Source organism: Pseudonaja textilis, chromosome Z (assembly GCF_049901715.1).
Source record: "Pseudonaja textilis isolate UNSWEBS1 chromosome Z, rPseTex1.2, whole genome shotgun sequence".
Lineage (NCBI taxonomy): Eukaryota > Metazoa > Chordata > Lepidosauria > Squamata > Elapidae > Pseudonaja > Pseudonaja textilis.
Window position 1 is genome coordinate 80,880,982 of NC_142008.1, and position 19,691 is coordinate 80,900,672.

The 19,691-nt window shown below is 38.8% G+C and overlaps 1 protein-coding gene across 11 annotated transcripts in view; it reads right to left on the bottom strand.

The window, feature by feature from the left end:
• FHOD3 (formin homology 2 domain containing 3) overlaps nucleotides 1-6,849 on the bottom strand; it is a 288,676-nt gene extending 281,827 nt beyond the window's left edge. For all 11 annotated transcript variants that reach the window (XM_026719582.2, XM_087916030.1, XM_026719581.2 and 8 more), the window contains exon 1: nucleotides 6,170-6,849. In XM_026719582.2, coding sequence (XP_026575367.1) covers nucleotides 6,170-6,340 — 171 coding nt within the window. In that variant the 5' untranslated portion in view covers nucleotides 6,341-6,849. The remainder of the gene's footprint in view (nucleotides 1-6,169) is intronic.
• Between the last annotated feature and the right edge of the window lie 12,842 nt (nucleotides 6,850-19,691).

The window sequence follows — 19,691 nt, forward strand, 5'->3', positions numbered from 1 at the left end:
TAAATAAATACAAAAAAAATAAATATCAATACATTCTATATAAGCAGACATTCTACTTATATTTTAAGAAGTTCAAACTCGGGGGCTGATGACCTGTTGCAAAATTCCTTAATGTTTATTTTATTATTATAATTTTAAGAAAAAGAAGTATAACACAATATTGTTTTTATTACAATATTAATGCTAACACAAACACAAGTAATGCTGATACAAGAGTATGGGAAAAAGGGGGAAATAATGTAAGCATGAACGTTTGGAAAGATAGCTAACAAATCTGAAATAACCAACCACACCTAAAGTAGCATATGGCTAATATATTTTAGTACATCCATTAATGTTTTAGAGACTGCAGGACATTTTACAACCAACTTTTAGTAAAAACATGACTATTTAATTATCAAAATATTGACACTATTGAAACTGATAAGTGTGAAAGAAAAAGCTACAGATAAATATTTAAAGTTCTTCCATAGAAAGGTCTATGATCATTTCTATTAAAACATCTTTTGTAATTGATATTATATACAATGCCGATTCAATATATTTTGAAGAAATGTGTGTTTTGGTAAAATTCAATAGCATATATCAGATTGAAATGGAATTATGACTTTCAAAATTGTTCCATGATGAATTATTTCTATTTGACCTTTGTAATATTGTCACTACATATGAAAAAAAGACCCAATCTGTTCATTTAATTTGCAACATTTCAGGGAAATGGAGCTATCATTTTAGAAAACATAACTGAAGCAATATACCAAGTGATAAAACATTTTTATCACCAAGTGATAAAATATTTTATATTTATTTATATCAAGTTTCCATATGTTTGAAGTTTGAAGTAAACTTTATATTTGTTCCATCTCTCTAACTATATTAAAAATTTGCAACCGTGAGTCAGTTGTCAAGCATTTGAATATAAATCATTTGACTGTGAGGATATTGTAATCATCATAAGTAAAAAAAATTATCATAAATCATTATTTCAGTACTGTTATAACTTCAAATAGTCACTAAATGAACTGTTGTAAATCAAGGGCTACCTATATTATAATTTCCTTTCCTTCCAAATCTTTCAAAGATGAATATTTCCATAATTAATACTATTTTCAAAATGAATTCCCTTCTACGGGTCAAATTAAATGGTTGTTCCAGAAAATCAATGTACTCAGATTAATAGGCTTTCCAAAAATACTGGTTATTATTCTTTTCTTGATTTTATATTTTCTAGGAATAGAATACTGAACATATTGTTTTGATACCGTCCTATAATTCCGGAAAGCCTCCTACTTACAAGTTGTGACTGAAGTGACTAATAAGCAAACAAGTCTATCTTAAATTGATAAAAAACGTTGAAATGGTTCATTATATGTTTACTTCCTTTTCAATGTAACTAATGTCATATCTGGTTTCACAGAAAAGATCCTTTCAGTCAAGCTTCCAACTCCTTATAAACAACGTATCATCTACCCAGAGATTGAATAGACTAGTACTGAAATCATATTGTTTACTAAAAACAATTAAAAATAATCAAGATTATAGTTTTCTATATGAAAATGCAAAATTAACAGAGTATATGCTGAAGGAAATGTCCCAATTTATTCAATGATTTTACAGGCCAATATCCATAACACTAAGAATTAGCAGCACCTCAGTTTCCTTATTTTCTTTTCACATACCTATCTAAAGAACAGTACATATTTATGGACCATAATAAAAAGGGAAGAATGTGGCTGGATTTTTTTTCAACAGTTTCTATTTTAAATTCATGCAAGTAAACATATTTTGCAATCCCCTCTCTCCTAAAAATCAACTTTATGCAACACAAACTATATCAGCATTCAAAGTACAACTTCATAAAAGAAAATAGGGTACTTTAAATAGAACTCTTAATCCATATCAGATGGTGATAAGGTCCTAAAATGATATTGTTTGATATATTCCAGAATTTGAATATATTTGATATATTCCAGAGAGTTTGTTTTATATACAAATGGAGGAAGGGCCCCTTAACAAAAACAGAAGGCCAGAAGAAAAGATACTACTGGTCCAAAAAGGAATCCTTATGTACCATTAGCAGCTGGGAAAAAAAGGTTAGAAGTGCACAGCAATAACAAAATGGGAAGGAATGGAGTAGGACATAAGAAAAAAATCAATTTCTACTAAGGTTGTAGAGTGGATATAAGTCTACACACCCCTGTTAAAATGCTAGATTTCTGAGATGTAAAAAAAAAATCAGATCAAGAAAAATCACTTCAGAATTCTTTCCATCTTTAATATAAAATATAAGCTTTACACTCCAATTGAAAAACAAACTGAAATTTTTAAGAGGGTAAAATAGCAATAAAAACTTACAATAACATGGTTGCACACTATCTTTATAAGTAGGGATATGGCTATGTTCAGAATTAACCAATCATATCCAAACTGATGTGGGTACTACTAATAATGACATTACCTGCCATCAATCAAAGTGACCATGCTCAAGCCCATATAAAGTTTAGCTGTGCTGATAAGATTTTTTCTGACATTCACTCAATTGCCTGTTACAGCATGGTTTGTAAAGCCATGGTTTACAAAGGGTTTATAAAGCATCAAAGGGATTTCATTGTTGGAAGATATTAGTCAGGAGAAGGATACAAAAAATGTTCTGGATATACCTTGGAGCACACTTAAGGCAGACATCAACAAGTGGAGAAAATATGGTACAACAGTGACATTACCAAGAACTGTATGTCCTTCCAAAATTGATGGGAATAATAAAAAGAAACCTGGTCCAAGGACTCCCAAGAGATCTATAGCAATGTTAAAGGAGCTACAGAATTCCTGGAAAGCACTGATTGTGTACTACATGTGACAACAATTTCCCATACTGTCCACTTGTTTGAGATGGCACAATGGATGCTTTTACTAAGAACAATATCCAAACCAACTGAATTTTGCAAAAATCTACATTAAGTCTGACAAAAATATGTGGGAAAATGTGTTATGGTCTGATGAGACCAAGGTTGAACTTTTTGGCCATAATTCCAAACACTATTTGGTGTACTTGGGCGACTGCACGTTACCCAAGTGCACCATATTTTGAGCTATTTTTCTTCAGCTGGAACTGGGGCTTTAATCAAGGGAATAAGGAACAATTATCAGTAAATCTGGGGACAAAACTTTCCAGCCCCTTCTAAAATGCTGAAGATGAAGAGGAATTTCATCTTTCAACATGACAATCCAAAGCAAAACTCCTAATCAACAGAAGAAAGGTTTCCCCAGATCAAAGTTTTACAATGGCCCAGTCAGAGCCCAAACTTGAATCCAAATGAAAATCTGTGGTTTGATTAGGAACTGAAGAGGGTTGAGCATAGGAGATACCCTTGCAATCTGACAAATTTGAAGTGCTTTTGCAAGGAAGAGTGGGCAAAGATTCTCAAAGAAAGATGCTGCCATACTGATAGACTCTTATCTCAAAAGACTAAATGCTGTCATAAAATCAAAAGGCGCTTCAAAAAAGTATTAGTTTAAGGGTATGTATTTATGCAACCTAGTTATTGTACTTTTTATTATTTTTCCTGCTAAAATATTTGTTTGTTTTTCAATTGAATTATATACTTTATGTTATATTAAAGATGAATAAATTCTGATTTCTTTTGAACTGATTTCTTTTACCTCAAAAAACTGACATTTTAATAGGGCTAGCAGACTTTTTATATCCACTGTAGATGGCTTCATTTTATTTGATATGTTGTAGCTTTACCAGGGTATCAATTATTCCAAGAATAGAAGACTCAACTTCTATTTTTATTGAAAGTTCAGCACAAGTGTGAGATCTTAAGACACACAAATACAACCACTTAAGAATACCTTTTTTGTTATACATATTTCCCTCCCCAATTTATCCAGCAGTGGTGAACACTATTTGTCTTGCCACCATTACTTCATTTTCTGAAAAATTGGTAAAAGAAATTTAGGATGACTTTATGATTAACTTTAGTTTTAAGACTTCAGTCATTTTAGAAATCCTAGCTAAATAGAATTGTTTGTCCTGTAAAGCTGCTGTGAAAGTGAAAAGCAATTTATAAAAAGACCTAAGAAAAGAGGGCAAATTAATGATTAATAGAAACACTTACATGCATTCATTTACATGGATGTCAAATTCAGTTGCAAGAAAGAGCTATTTGATAATATTCAGATGACTCATTCCATAATTTATTAAGAAAGAACTCAAAATGTACTAGAAAAGAGAAAGTAGCCCAGGGTTCTAGGCATCTAGTTTTATAAAATTTTAAAAATGTATATATACATACATATGTAAGTTCAAGGAAACAAGAATTGAGAGTAGGTTTCTTAGATATAGGGTCAATCTATGATTGTTTGCTATGAAAAGCATTTATGGAAAGGTTATAAAATATCCATTAACATATTTAGGCATCATCAAAAAACTACCTCAGGTTCTGGTTGCTGTTACTAACTGATCACTGTTGTATTTCCTTCTGCACCTTATTTGGTAATCAGCATACTGTTGGACTATTTTTATGCCAGGTTCTTAACAAAAACCTCTATCGAAACCTGAGATACAATCTTTCCATTTCAAATATCTAAGTGGACAACTATTTTTATAATTATCCCAGCCTATTATATGTAGGAGGAGAGAAATTTAAAATTAGACTTTCTTCCACAGGCAAAAAAGAAAGAAAATATATTACTTAATTTAGCAAAACTTAATTGTGGTAAATATCTGTTAATTTTATAAAATATGAACCAAATAAGTCTGTCACACTCTTAATTTTCCAGTAGTGTTCCAATTAGAAACACCAAAAAATATCTATTTTATCATGTCACTGGTGCTTGGTTTATGGGGATTACAACAATCTCAAGATATTATTTTTCATGTTTATTCCATCATCTGACACAGAAAATAGGTACCGGTAATTATTTTATGGTGCGAGAAATATATTACAATCAAACCATAAATAAATGAAATAGCACTTTATAAAGCCTTATTTCCTTCATAGGCCTTATAAATGCAATTAAAAGTTCCAAAGGCCTGCTGAAGACTGTACAGATACAGTCGATTTGAGCAGATCCTTTTGTGCATTAATCATATTGAAACCCTTCCCCAACCTAGCATCTTCCAGGTCTATTTTAATTTCAGTAACTTATAATTTACTGAGTGAACATCTCAGAGTTACCAAATAAAAAGTCTAATGGAGCAACATGGCACAGTATGGGATGATGACTACCCCTGTATGTTCAGGAATTTTCTGGAAAATTAAATACAATATCCAATACATCTAACACTTTGTATTCAAAGAATTAAAATTACAATTATTTTGACTGCTCCTATCAATTTAATTTCAGGATGCTTGATTATTTCAAAAATGAAATACACGAAAAAAGATCTGCTTTTCAAGTCACACAATTAATCAAAGTAGATAACAGCAGGCATGTGGTAGATTCTGTTATCGATAAAATCTGAAAGCAGTTCTCCCTTTTCAACGGTAATAAACTATAGACACCTTTGCGGGGGTGGGGGGGGGAATCCAGTCAGTCTCAATTATCCCAACTCCCCCCAAAAGCAACGTTCACAGGGGTACTGGCCTCAGCATCTTAAGATTTCATACAAGCAGTCAAAATAGCTGTCGACTAAGCTCCAGAAATCATTTGATCCACTTAAGTCACGTTTTAACTCCGCTAAAATCAATGGGGCAAGCCAACTTAGGTTATTAATTCCTATTTGTTTTTAATCATTTTAATGCAGCAAAGCATAATTAATATCTCTTGATTCACGAATCTCTCTTTACAACTTCTAGGATTGTGTCCATCAACTCTTCTTGGAACAATATATTCCAAATTTATTACGCATGATGTGAAGCAGATATTGTCATCAAACTCCTGTCGATTCATTTAACTAAATAACTCAGACATTCAATATTAGGAAATTTCAGTCACACCACTGATAGTTTAAGTCTACCATGTTCTTCAGCACAAAAATGTCCTAAATTGCTTACGAGTTGTTTTTTTTTAATGTTCCCGTTAAAACACCAATGGCATCATATGAATCCAAGAATTGAACGGCCTATACAAACAGAGCGCATCCCCCCTCGCGAAGTTTCTGCTCCTTCCTCACCTAATACGGCTACTCCGGCCAATTAAACGTTCCCAGGAAGTTCCATACCTTTTGCGGAGCTTTTAGCAGGCGGTGGACCCCGGCCAGTTGGGTAACCAGGGGGATGTCTTCCCTGAAGGAGTAGAGGGGAGGCCGGGTGGGTTCAGGAAAATTAGTACTATTGAAAGGATCGGTGTCGTCCAGAAACTGCACTCTGCAAACCATCGTTGCGGTAGCCATGGTGCAGCCATTCAAAAAAACATAGATATACAGCCGTGGAAACAGCGGCACCAAAACGCAAGGTCGAGAAGAATTTCTGTCTTCACCACCAAGCAAACGAAAATGACTCGCTCTACTCGCAAAACATGTAAAGTTATATCTCAGTAATCGGACAGTCGGCAGAAATCTTTGCGCGTCTTTTCCCGCTGCTGAGAAGATCTGGCGCCAACCGCGCCGAGGGAGAGAGAAAGAAAGAACAATATGCACGCAATCTAGGAGTCTTACAGAAAACAATCATCTCTCGACCATAACTCTGCTGGTAGAATTGAGGAAAGCCCACGAAAGCTTTAGCCACGCATCAAGGAGAGCAACCTTAGAACTGGCGCATCTTTCAGGCAAAGTTACTGCAGAAAGGAAAGGTGGCTGCCGGAGCTAAAACAAGTTCCTGGCGGCGACCGATGGTGGTGGGGGCGGTGGTGGTGCCTCCCTCATTCTCAGCCGGCACCTCACCCTACCGAAGTGGGAAGCAAAGGCAAATGAGGGAAGCGGCTGCTGCTGGGAAAGTTGCTCCCCTCCCCTCTTCGCAGTTGCCTGAGAGAAACAATTGCTGGCGCCACCCAGTGGGTGCAGATGAACGGATCCAACAATGGCGACTTGGCACTGCTGTTTCCCAGGAAGGGCCTAAGTTCATATAGCGGTTGAATCTTTATTTTGAAAACAAGGTTTTACTTAAAAAAACAACAACCCTCAGTTTGGTGTTAGCAATGTAATTGATAGGTGCATTATTTCACGGGAAGCAAGGCTGGTTTACAAAGATGGAAAGATACCATAAATCGTAAGATGCATAAGAGTTATATTTCTTTTCCCCCTCAACTCAGGCCTTACTGTTCCATACTCTTTTTCTGCACTTTGCACATTTTCTGCACTTGCCCCCGAAAAAAATAATGTGATGGATGTATTTAAGAAAAAATAGCCAATGATAGAGGAAAATAAGGCAAAACAAGGCAAAACAAACCCTTTGCCAGATATCAAGCAAAGAAAGAACATGGATCATTGCAAAGGAGGGCAAATGGGGGGAGGGGAGGGGCTGAATGAATAGGGTACACTGCTTTGCTCCTTTGGTTACTAAAATTACAGCAAAAGACTGCAGAAAACAGCAATTAGAGTAACTTTTCCAGCATCAAAAGACTCATATTCAATTGTAATATTTTCCAAGAAATATTGTTTTTCATTTTCAAATGAAAATATCCATTTTCAAAAATGTGCCAATTAGATTAGAATATATAATTAATGTCACTCTTTTCAAATTTCAACACAAGTCATGTGATCTACAGTTCTGAATGGATGGATTGAAACTCAGTGCTGAAATCAGAAAATAAATAACATAACTTTAAGGTGGTGACAGATGATAGAAAGAAAGAAGCAATTTACAAGGTAAATTGTAAATACACAAATGTTTCAGTATGATTCAGTCTCCCTCCTAACCCCACAATCCCCCAAGTTAAGAGCCAGACAATATTTCATTTTAATGCTATGGCTGCCAGACAGAGGACATAAGGATGAAAAGGATTGTTATTTATTTTATTAAGAAAATGTGTATGGATCCCCAATTCACTCTGTGACTGAGCAGCTAACAAAGGTAAAAATCTCATAAAAAAACAAAAAACAACAATACTCCTGGTGACAACAATCAGTCAAACAAGTCACTTGATGGGTTCCATTCTACTCTGGCTTTCCTAGGCCTATTGGCAAAACAAGGGCCTTACAAAACAGTGTCAAAATGGGAGCCAATGTTTATTTATTTATTTATTAGAATTTGCCAAACAAAAATGAGAACAAGAATAAAAGAATAAAAATACAATGACGGGGATGATAGGCACATTAGTGTACATGCATATCCCCTCTATTAACCACTTAAGTATAATGTAATGTCCACAGAAGTTGATTTGTGACTGAAACTGAAAATTTGTAACTGAAACAATTGAATCAGGTAGAGCATTCCAGACTTTGACAACTCTATTACAGAAATCATATTTTTACAGTCAAGTTTAGAATGCTTTACGTGGAGTTTAAAGCAGTTGTTAGCACATGCATTATTGCAATTAAAACAAAAAAAGTCATTTACAGGTAAAACCTTACTACATATAATTTTGTATGCAATACCTAGGTCTGACCGCAAGCAACAGAGTTCAAAGTTATCCAAACTGAGAATTTTGAGCCTAGTAGCATAAGGAATTCTATTGTATACAGAAGAGTGCAAGACTTTTCTTGTGAAATATTTCTCAACCTTTTCAATTGTACTGATGTCAGCTGTATGGTGGTGATTCCAAACAGCTGAACAGTATTCTAAGATTGGTCTAGCATGGGTGTTGGCAACCCATGGCTCTGGAGCCACATGCGGCTCTGGGTCATCTGCTGCGGCTTCCTGTCCCATCACTGGCTGAGCCCGCTCCTCTCCCTCCCCTCCCTCCCCTGTCCTGAGAAGGTAAGGGCAATGGCAGGGAATGGAGAAACGGCCAGGGCTGATTCTCTGGTGCCTCAGTCTTGCTGGATCTTCCTATGACACTTGTTGGTGCTGGGTGTGCCTTGGTTGCTTGGGGAGACGTACAACCTCTCTGCCCTGAGACACGGGCCATGACCAACACCAGCCTTGCTAACACTAGGGCTGGCGGGATGGGAATAGAATCCGGGAGGAGGGGACGTCAGAAAGGGGGACAGTCCAGCAATACCCAGCCATGGCTTTAAGAGGTTCAAGGCAGTGGGGGAAAGGGAGCTGGCCCCGCCGAACCTCGCACCCCCCCGGGGACAGGCTCAGAGGAAACCTTCACCAAAGACACTCGCCCGTCAGCCAGTCTCCCCCCTCTGCGTGTGTATCTCTCTCTTGCACTCGCTCTCTGTTTCTGCATCTCTTCTCTCTTTCTCGGAAAGCCACATCTAGGCTACCTGAGGAACAATCGCCAGCCACAGCAGAGGCTTCCCTTTGGGTGACTCTCCTCTTCCCTCTCCTCCACTCGCAACGCCCTGGCCAGCTGTGGTAGGACCAGGAAGGTGCACACATGTGGGGAGACCTTTCTTAAGCAAGTGGCTAGTCGCCCTGCGCGTGCTTTTGCTGAGCTTTGGCCTAACCCAGTCTCACTTGTGGAGGGTCTGTCCACATGTGCACATCCTCCCGGCCCTGCCACAGCCAACCACAGCCAGCCATGACAGGAGGAGGGGGCAGGGTCACTGGAGCCTTAGTGCAGGAACGAAGCAGCCCTTCGTACCTGCCTTCATGCCACATTTGTGTGTACGGCAGCCTTTGCCTCCTTCCGCTTTGGTCTGGAGCTTGCCTCCTCCACACTCAGCCAAAGAGCTGTGCGGGGGACACAGCAAGGCAATGGCTGGAACCTTAGTGCAGGAGAGAAGCTGCATCCTGTTGTGTCCTGTTAAGACCCTCCTTAAGCATCCCCCTCGCGCACACCTTTGCTGCGCTTTGGTGCTCACTTGAGGAGGGTCTCTCTGTACACGCGCATCCTCCCAGCCCCGCCACAGCTGGCCAGGTGGTCATGAGAGGAGAAGGAGGGGGGAGGAAGTTCTTCAGCCAGCCTGGATTTCCAAAAAGAAGACATAAAAGGAATAGTGAGAGCTTGTTGGTTCAGCTTTTGGAGAGAAAGAGAGGGAAGGGGAGGGAGAGGAGAGAGAGAAAAAAACACATGCACGTACACATAGACACACACAAATACCGAGGTGGGGGGGAAGAGACATAGAGACACACACAAAGTGATACAGAGAGTATGGGGAGAGAGGGGAAGATAGACAAAGAGAGAGGCACAGATACAGAGAGAGTGGGAGAGAAAGGAAAGAGGGAGGAGAGGGGAAGATAGAGGGACAGAGAGAGACACACAGAAATACAGAGAGATACAAAGAGAGAGATACGGGGGTGGGGAGACAGAGATACGGGGGGGGGGAGAGGGAGAAGGACAGAGAGATACAGGGAGAGATACAGAGAGCCGAGGGGGGGAAAGAGAGACAGAGAGAGGGGTTTCATGTCTGGGTAGGCATGACTCAGGGCCTTTTTGACTGGGTGGGAGTGAGTGACATTGGGTTGCCATGCCTACCTAGGTTTTGTGGCTCCCTGTGGTTTTTTTTTTTTTTGTGGGAAATGGGCTCTTTGAGTGTATAAGGTGGCAGACCCCTGGTCTAGCATAAGTTTTATAAGCTCTAATTAACAATACAATGTTTCCAGAAAAAACATTGTGTAAAATTAAATTGACAACTTTTAATGCTTTTTTTAGCAATGCTGTTACAGTGAACTTTGGAGCATAGATCGTCAAATAAGTACACTTAGGTCCTTGACAAAGTGAGAGTCATCAGCTGGTTCAATATCACCTAGCTTATACTTGCCATTCTGATTATGTTTACTAATATGTATGACAGAGCATTTATTGATCGAAATTTGAAGTTGCCAAATAGATGACCATTCAGACACATAGTCGAGATCACTTTGCAAAACATCAGTCTTGACTCCTGGCAACAGATACCTACAGATTTTTGACAAGCTTACAGAAGTGTTTGCCCTTGCCTTTTTCTCAGGACGAGAACATTGCACCTAAAGTGGGTATAAGACTTGGAATACTGCATTCAGTTCTGATCATGACAACACAAAAAAGATGTTGAGGTCCTAGAAAGAGTTTAGAGAACAGTAATAATGATGATAAAGGATCTGGAGGCTAAATTATATGATGAATAATTGAGGAAACTATTATGTCTAGTCTAACAATAAGTAGTAGTGGTGATATGATAGCAGTGTTTCAGTATTTGAGGGGCTGTCAGTGAAACAGTTTGCCGCTAAAAGTTATGGGTGCTCCATCATTGGATGTTTTTAAGAAGAGATTGGACAGCCATTTATCACTGGAGGTTTTTAAGAAGAGATTGGACAGCCATCTGTCCAGAATGAAATAGGTTCTCCTCAGGGATGGGATTCAAATTTCTTAACCAGTTCTGTGGGTGAGGCCTAATTTGTGGGTGTGGCTTGGTGGTCATGTGACTGGGGTGAGTGGCTTGCTGACTGGGCATGGCTAGGTTGTCATGTGACGGGTGGGAGTGGGCCATGTGGCCATGTGACTGGCAAACCAAATGTAAGTGATCCTCGCTTAATGCCCAGGTCCTTGCTTAATGGCCAGTCGCTTAGCAAGTGTTTTTTGCCAGTTTCCAAGGCCTGGGGATCCCTGGAGAGGGCAGGGTGGGGCCCAGGCAGGTGGCCATGTGACTGGCAAACCAAATGTAAGTGGTCCTCGCTTAATGACCAGTTGCTTAGCAAGTGTTCTAATTTACGACTGACCTACACAGAGCTGCTTGGCCTGTTTTTGGTGTTTTGACAGCCATACACACACACACACACACACACACACACACACACACACACACACAAACACACACCCTTCTAACCCTGCTATTCTTTGATTCTTTAAGGATCTCCTGCTGGAGCAGGGGTTGGATTAGATGACCTCTGAGACCTTTTGCACGCAAGCCCTTGATTGCTGTGCTGCTTCAAAGTCTTCTGAAGCCAGGGTTTATGTCCTTCCTTCCTCTCCTTTTTTTCTCTCTCTCTCCTCCCTCCTTCCACGTATTTATCTATCCATCCCCATACCTCATTTTCTCCTCTCTCCCTTTCTTTCTTTCTTTTCTTTCTTTCCCTTTCTTTCTTCCTCTTTCATCCCCCTTTCTTCCTTTCACTTCCTTTCTCTCTCCCTTTTCTTTCTTTCTCTTTTCTCTTTCTTTTCTTTCTTGTACCTTCCTTCTCTCTTTCTTTCTCACTTTCTTTCTCTCCCCCCTCTCTCTTTCCCTCTCTTTCTCTCTCTCTTTCTGTATCCCCCTCTCTTTCTCTCTGTCCCCTCCCTCTTTCTCTCTCTCTCTCTTTCTGTCCCTTCCTCCTTCTTTCTCTCCTTCTAAAGCTAGGAAGCCCACCTGAAACACACACATGCACACCAGTGGTGGGATTCAATTTTTTTTACTACCGGTTCTGTGGGCATGACTTGATGAGCGTGGCAGGAGAATGATACTGAAAAATCTCCAGTCAGAGGTGGTATTTGCCGGTTCTCTGAACTACTCAAAATTTCCGCTACCGGTTCTCCAGAAGTGGTCAGAACCTGCTGAATACCACCTCTGATGCACACACACCCAGGGGTTGGATTCATCCAGTTTGGCCCTGTTCTATTGTACTCTGCCTCTCAGAGAATAAGCCTGCAGGCAGGGACTATGCTTTTTAATCTTTGTGCAGGGTCTTTAAAAAAAATACACTGCTTAAAAAAATAAAGGGACACAAAAATAAGACATCCTAGATCTGAAGGAATGAAATATTCTTATTAAATACTTTGTTCATTACATAGTTGAATGTGCTGACAACAAAATCACACAAAAATTATCAATGGAAATCAAATTTAGCAACCCATGGAGGTCTGGATTTGGAATTACACTCAAAATTAAAGTGGAAAAAAACACTACATGCTGATCCAACTTTGATGTAATGTCTTTAAACAAGTCAAAATGAGGCTCAGTAGTGTGGCCTCCACATGCCTGTATGACCTCCCTACAACGCCTGGGCATGCTCCTGATGAGGTGGCGGAGGGTCTCCTGAAGGGTCTACTTCCACACCTGGACTAAAGGATCCCCCAACTCCTGGACAGTCTGTGGTGCAACGTGGTGCTGGTGGATGGAGTGAGACATGATGTCCCAGATGTGCTCAATTGGATTCAGGTCTGGGGAATGGGCGGGCCAGTACATAGCATCAATACCTTCATCTTGCAAGAACTGCTGGCACACTCCAGCCACATGAGGTCTAGCATTGTCATGCATTAGGAGGAACCCAGGGCCAACCGCACCAGCATATGGTCTCACAAGGGGTCTGAGGATCTCATCTCGGTACCTAATGACAGTTAGGCTACATCTGGTGAGCACATGGAGGGCTGTGCAGCCCCCTAAAGAAATGCCACCCCACACCATTACTGACCCACTGCGAAACCAGTCATGCCGGAGGATGTTGCAGGCAGCTGAACGTTCTCTACGGCGTCTCCAGACCCTGTCACATCTGTCACATGTGCTCAGTGTAAACCTGTTTTCATCTGTGAAGAGCACAAGGCGCCAGTGGCGAATTTGCCAATCTTGGTGTTCTCTGGGAAATGCCAAACGTCCTGCACGGTGTTGGGCTATAAGCACAACCCCCACCTGTGGACGTCGGGCCGTCATACCACCCTCATGGAGTCTGTTTCTGACCATTTGAGCAGCCACATGTACATTTGTGGCCCGCTGGAGGTCATTTTGCAGGGCTCCGGCAATGCTCCTCCTGTCCCTCCTTGCACAAAGGCGGAGCTAGCGGTCCTGATGCTGGGTTGTTGCCCTCCTACGGCCGCCTCCATGTCTCCTGATGTACTGGCCTGTCTCCTGGTAGCGCCTCCATGCTCTGGACACTACGCTGACAGACACAGCAAGCCTTCTTGCCACAGCTCGTATTGATGTGCCACCCTCGGCCACTTGTGTGGGTTGTAGACTCCGTTTCATGCTACCACTAGAGTGAAAGCACCACCAGCATTCAAAAGTGACCAAACTATCAGGCAGAAAGCATAGGAACTGAGAAGTGGTCTGTGTCACCACCTGCAGAACCACTCCTTTATTGGGGATGTCTTGCTAACTGCCTATGCTTTCCACCTGTTGTCTATTCCATTTGCACAACAGCATGTGAAATTGATTGTCAGTCAGTGTTGCTACCTAAGTGGACAGTTTGATGTCACAGAAGTGTGATTGACTTGGAGTTACATTGTGTTGTTTAAGTGTTTCCTTTATTTTTTTGAGCAGTGTACATGCAATCAGCAGAAACAAATGAGGTAGCTTAGAAACAAGAGGATGCTCAGAGCAACCCCAGTTCTATAGTATCATAGAATAAGAACATCCCAGAAGAAAGGCAATAGCAGGAAGGAAGGAAGGAAGGAAGGAAGGAAGGAAGGAAGGAAGGAAGGAAAGAAAGAAAGAAAGAAAGAAAGAAAGAAAGAAAGAAAGAAAGAAAGAAAGAAAGAAAGAAAGAAAGAAAGAAAGAAAGACCCAACTAATGCTTCTTATTGTATCTACAGTTACATGAGTTTCAGTCCCAAAGATGCTCCTTCTCCCCAGGAGCCAAATCTTCAGTTCTGGATGAATACTTCTGCACCCTTTCACTCTTTGTTCCTCAACATCCTTCTTTCATTGGATCACAAGCTATTGAATCAGATCAAAACCAAGAACAGTTGCAGTTATGCTGCAACGGTCATAAGTGTGAAAAATGGTCATGTCACCTTTTTCAGTGCCATTGTAACTTTGAATGGTCATTAAATGAATTGTTGTAAGTCAAGGATTAGCTGTACAAAAAACCAAAAAGCTTCTTTGCTTGCCCTAAATACCAATCATTAGATTAAAAATACCTGCTAGAGTTACAAATCAGGCAGGGTGCCAGAGCACCTTGAGGAAAGAAAATATTTAAAATGCAGTGATAACTATCAAACAACCAACTCTTGCTCATAAAGTGAAACCCTTTAGCAGAGAGGTCATTTAAGCTTTCCAGAAAAAGCAGACCCATGAAAAGTAATCCTTAGATCCATTTGCACCATTTAAAAATACCAGCTGGTCTCACTCACCTCACAATCCTAATGAAATCACCCAGATTTAAGGAAAGGTCACAAGCCCCCCCCTCCAAAGGCAGTAAAAAAAAATCAGTGCCAAGCTTTCATCCTGCCACTTTGAAGTATACCCAAAAAGGACAGTGCTAGATAGTACTAAAGCAGTGAGGAAGACCCCCTCCCCAAATAGAAAAAGAAACCATGAGGCAAGAAAAAATTCAAACACAATACAAATAATTAAATCACAACAGTAGCTGTTACTTGTTGAAGCTGAATAGGGAAAATTATCCCATCAATAAACACAGGATTAAACTTCACCAAGAACCGAATTCAGCTTCACCAAAAACCAGTTCTAGACCAAAATTTCAGAAAGGGTATGTAAACTCATGTTTGAATGTCAATCCTTCTAGCTAGCCAAGAAGCCTGGCTGAATGTCACTCATCTTGGTTGCCTGTCACTAAAAGCTTTGCTTCATTATTCAATTATTTCTTCAAAGTGCTGATTGTCCAAGAAAGTATTTCCTCCCAACTGCAATGTAAAAATCTTAAAACAACCCTTCCCCTTTAAGAAAGCCAAGCATCACAAGCTCCAGAGACAGGAAGTCTAGGCTGTCTGCCAAGAATGTAATAAGGGTGGAAAAAAGCAAACCCACCAGTTCTCCAAACTACTTAGAAAGTTAACAAGGGGTTCTATAGAACCCCATAGACTGGTAGAATCCCATCTCTGGTTCTCCTGCTTGAATAGGGCTGGACTAGAAGACCTCCAAGGTCCTTCCAACTCAACAGTTATTGTGTTCTGTTATTCTGCTATAGTAATTCTGATGAAAGGCAGAATAGATGTGTTATCTAAAAGATGTTATAAGTTTATAGCCATTATTTACTTTGCAACATTTTCATGCTTTTTAGATATACGAAAAGCCCCTATATCTATATATTTTTGGTAAAAAAGAGGCAATCTTTTTAATATATTGAAAAATTTTCAGAATATTATTATTTATTTCACCTACCATTTTAAAAAAAGATTTAGGGAGGCTCTTTCTGTTTTGCTTTATGGTTTTCTGTGCTGTATAGTCCAATTTATTGTCTACAATTCCATTAAAATCTCCCATCATAACGATATTGGCATAATCCAGCTCAATTATTTTCATATGTAATTTTTTATAAAATTCTTCTTGATTGTCATTCGGGGCATAAATTGCAATCAGGAGTGTTTTTGTATTATTGTCCATTATTTCCACCATTAGTATTCTTCCATCGTCATTGGTATAGATCAGTTTTGCTGGGATAATATCTTTAATGTATAAAACCACTCCTCTTTTCTTGCACTGTGTCAAAGAATTAAATATTTTCCCTAAGTTTGACTGTATCAACAATTGTTCATATTACTTTTTAATAAGTACTTCTTGTAGGCAGAATATATAAAATTTTAATTTCTCTAATTTATGGAAGGTTTTCCTTCTTTTAACAGCTGAGTTAAGTCCATTTATATTAATTGTAATCAATTTTTTCTCTTCCATGATTATATTTTGTGGTTAGGTTTAACAGCTCTTGTAGATCTTGGTTCACGTAGTTCTTTGGCTTCCTCCTTTCCACCTACTGCACCTTCTTCTTTTTCAGTTGTCATTTGGCAGTCCTCTTGGAATTCAATTAGTGAAATTTCTTTTTCTGCCTCTTCCTGTTTTCCTCTAAAAAATTCTGTGTAAAATGATTCAGCTTTCTCAATTGAGTCAATTCTATATCTCTGTTCTTGCCATGTGAACATTAAACCTTCTGGAATCAGCCATCTATAATTCACCTTTTTTTAAAGTAGCATTTTGGTCAGAAATCGGTATTCTCTTCTCATCTCTCTCACTCTTCTGGGTACTTGTTTCAAGACCACAATCTCCTTGTCTTTGTATTTCAATGTTTTTTTTCTTGCCACTTGCAATATTTGCGTTTTAATGGCTTTCTTTATAAATGTGATGTGAACTTCTCTTGGTAAGCTATTTCTCATTGCATATCTTGTGAAGACTCGATAGACCTCATCTATTCCATCCATCATCTTCTCTTCGGTTATTTCCAAAGCTTCAGCCAATATTTCTATCATTATCTCAGCTAGGTTTTGTCCCTTTTCTTCCTCTATGTTTTGGAATCTAAGATAAAATTCTGATCTGTCCATCTCCCATCTCAGCATACCACTTTTATCTTATTCAACCACAGTTAATCTGTTATCAATATCTCCAATCTTCTTGTCTCTTTGTTTATCTTCTTCTTCACTTTTTTGGAATCTCTCATCATACTTCATCATCATTTGTTGGATGTTCTCCACCTTTTCATCGGTTTTCCCTGTTCTTTGTTTGATGTTCTCTGTTCTCTTTTCAATATTCTCTGTTCTTGTTTGAATATTTTGAATTCCTTGCATAATCATCTGCAGGGTCACTTTTTCTTGTTCTTTTTCTTGCTGTAACATTGTCTGTATTGAACGTTGTCCTCCAGATGGTGGAGAGGAAGAAGTAGAAGTTGAGGAACCAGGGGCTGTTAATTTCCTACTCATTTCGAGCAATTCAAAATCTTCAGGTTCTTTTAGACCTTAATCCAATTGTGAAATAACCAATTGCAATTCCAAATAAAGATAGTAGGAAAAAAGAAGCCAAATAGTAATAATAATAAAAAAAAGAAAAAAAGTGTCTTCAGGTTCTTGTATACCTTAATCCAATCGATTGGTCAGATAACAGTAAAAATTCAAAAATGAAGGAAAAGACCATAAACACACACAAAAAAGAATAAGTTGTAAAATCCTTAAAAAGGCGGAAAAGTGAAAAATAAAAGCTAAAAAAGAGAAAGGGAAAATTCTTCAGGTTCTTCGTCACCTTAATCCAATTAACAGGTCTCAAATATAAAAGGATGCATAAGAGAAAAAAAGAAAGCCAGAAAAATAAACAAAAAAAAGAAAAGAAAAAAAGCCAATATGGAAGGTAGATGGAAAAACAAAAATACCAGGGAGGGGGAGGGGAAAAAAAGACTACTCCCTTAAAAAGAAAAGGAAGAAAATCATTAATACTAAAGCTTTTCCTTTAAAATAAAGAGCAAGCATAGAAATTTAACTTCCAAAGACAAAAAAAAAAAAAAAAAAGACAAAGACAAGTTCCAAAGGGCCAGAAATCCAAATAGCTATTACAAAAAGTAAACTGATGAGGAGGGGTAGCGCAGCTTAGAAAAATAAAAAGAGCACACTGCACTTTGTTTAATTATCCAAGGCTCTTGTTATAACTCTCTTCTCCAGAGACTTATCACCTTTTCTTTTCCTATAAGCTTCAACACCAGTCTGCAGCTGTTGATAGAAACCCAGAAGAGCACCTGTAATAATACTCTCCCATGCTCTTCCAAGCCTCTAGTTGGCAGTGTTACAAAGTTTCTTTTGCTTTCACTTTCCTCTTCCTTTTCCAATCAAAATATAATAAGAATTAATTAAAAAAAAGAAAAAGATATTTTAACAAAAATAACTAAAAGGGAGTCTCTAGCCTAAAAGGAGAAAATCAAAAAGGAGAAAAAGAATAGATAAAAGAAAAGAAAAAAACAGTCCAGTTTCAAAATATAAGATCGTGTGTAAAAAATCCAGCAATGAGAAAAAAAAAAAAATTACTTTGACATTCCTGTTTAAAATCGCCGCTTAGTCACTTCTGTCAAAACTTTTACAGATTCTTTCTTTTCCTTGGGGTGTCCTTTCAAATCTTAAAATAAAGAAAAAGTTCTCACCAAACCAGCACACTCTCTCTTTCCGTTCTCTTTCGTTTTGGGGCTGTCCCAACTTCAGCAGCTTTAATGGCTGCCTCTTTGCCGCTGGCAAAAAGAGGTCTCCTGGATCTACCAGGGACTTTGTGATATCCCTGGGATCGACAGGATGCACTCTTTACTTTCACCATCTTTTCGGGATGGTTTAGATCCGATTGGACCGTCCAGGATATCAGCAGCGATCTCAGACCTCCAAGATCGCATGCCGTATCGTCGCGACGCCAGCTCCGCCCTCCAAGGCAATCTTCATTCTTGTCTTCATTGATGTAAACACATGCCTACAAAATGGAAAGCATCTTGATCTTTCACAAAGAAAGAGGGAATGAGAACCAGATAATTAAATAGCCAGAGACATGAGACAAAATGAATTTAAAAAGGGGTAGTAGTATTTCTTCAGAACTTTATTGTAGATAGTGATTCTGGACATATTTCATACAAAAAGATTGTGGGGAATTGCCCATTATTATTGGGAACTCCAAAAAATTGAAGAAGTATCCTATTAACCATTTGTTTCTCTGACTTTGCTGGGTTTTGTTATAATATTGATATACTGCTGTATTAAATCAATGTGATGAAGTATAACAACTTCACGTTTTTATTATTGTTCATCATAATAAATCCTGGAACCTTTCTCATTACACTTTGCAGTCCAGAAACCCAAGATGCCCAGGGTTCCTTTGAAATCTCCATTGCCAATAGGTACTATTGATGCCCAAATTTTAAATATGAACAAGCAATGTACTTATTGCAGCTGCCAAAAAAGCCAGTGCAGCACTAGGCTTCAGCAATAGAGGGATAGCATTAAGATTGTATGTTGCATTAGTGCTTTCATACCACGCTTGGAGTATTGCATTCAGTTTTAGTCATTATGATCCAAAATGATGCAGAGACTTTAGAAGGAGTGCAGAGAAGAGCAACAAAGATTATTAGGGGACTGGAGGCTAAATTATTAGGGGGCTGGAGGCTAAAACATAATAA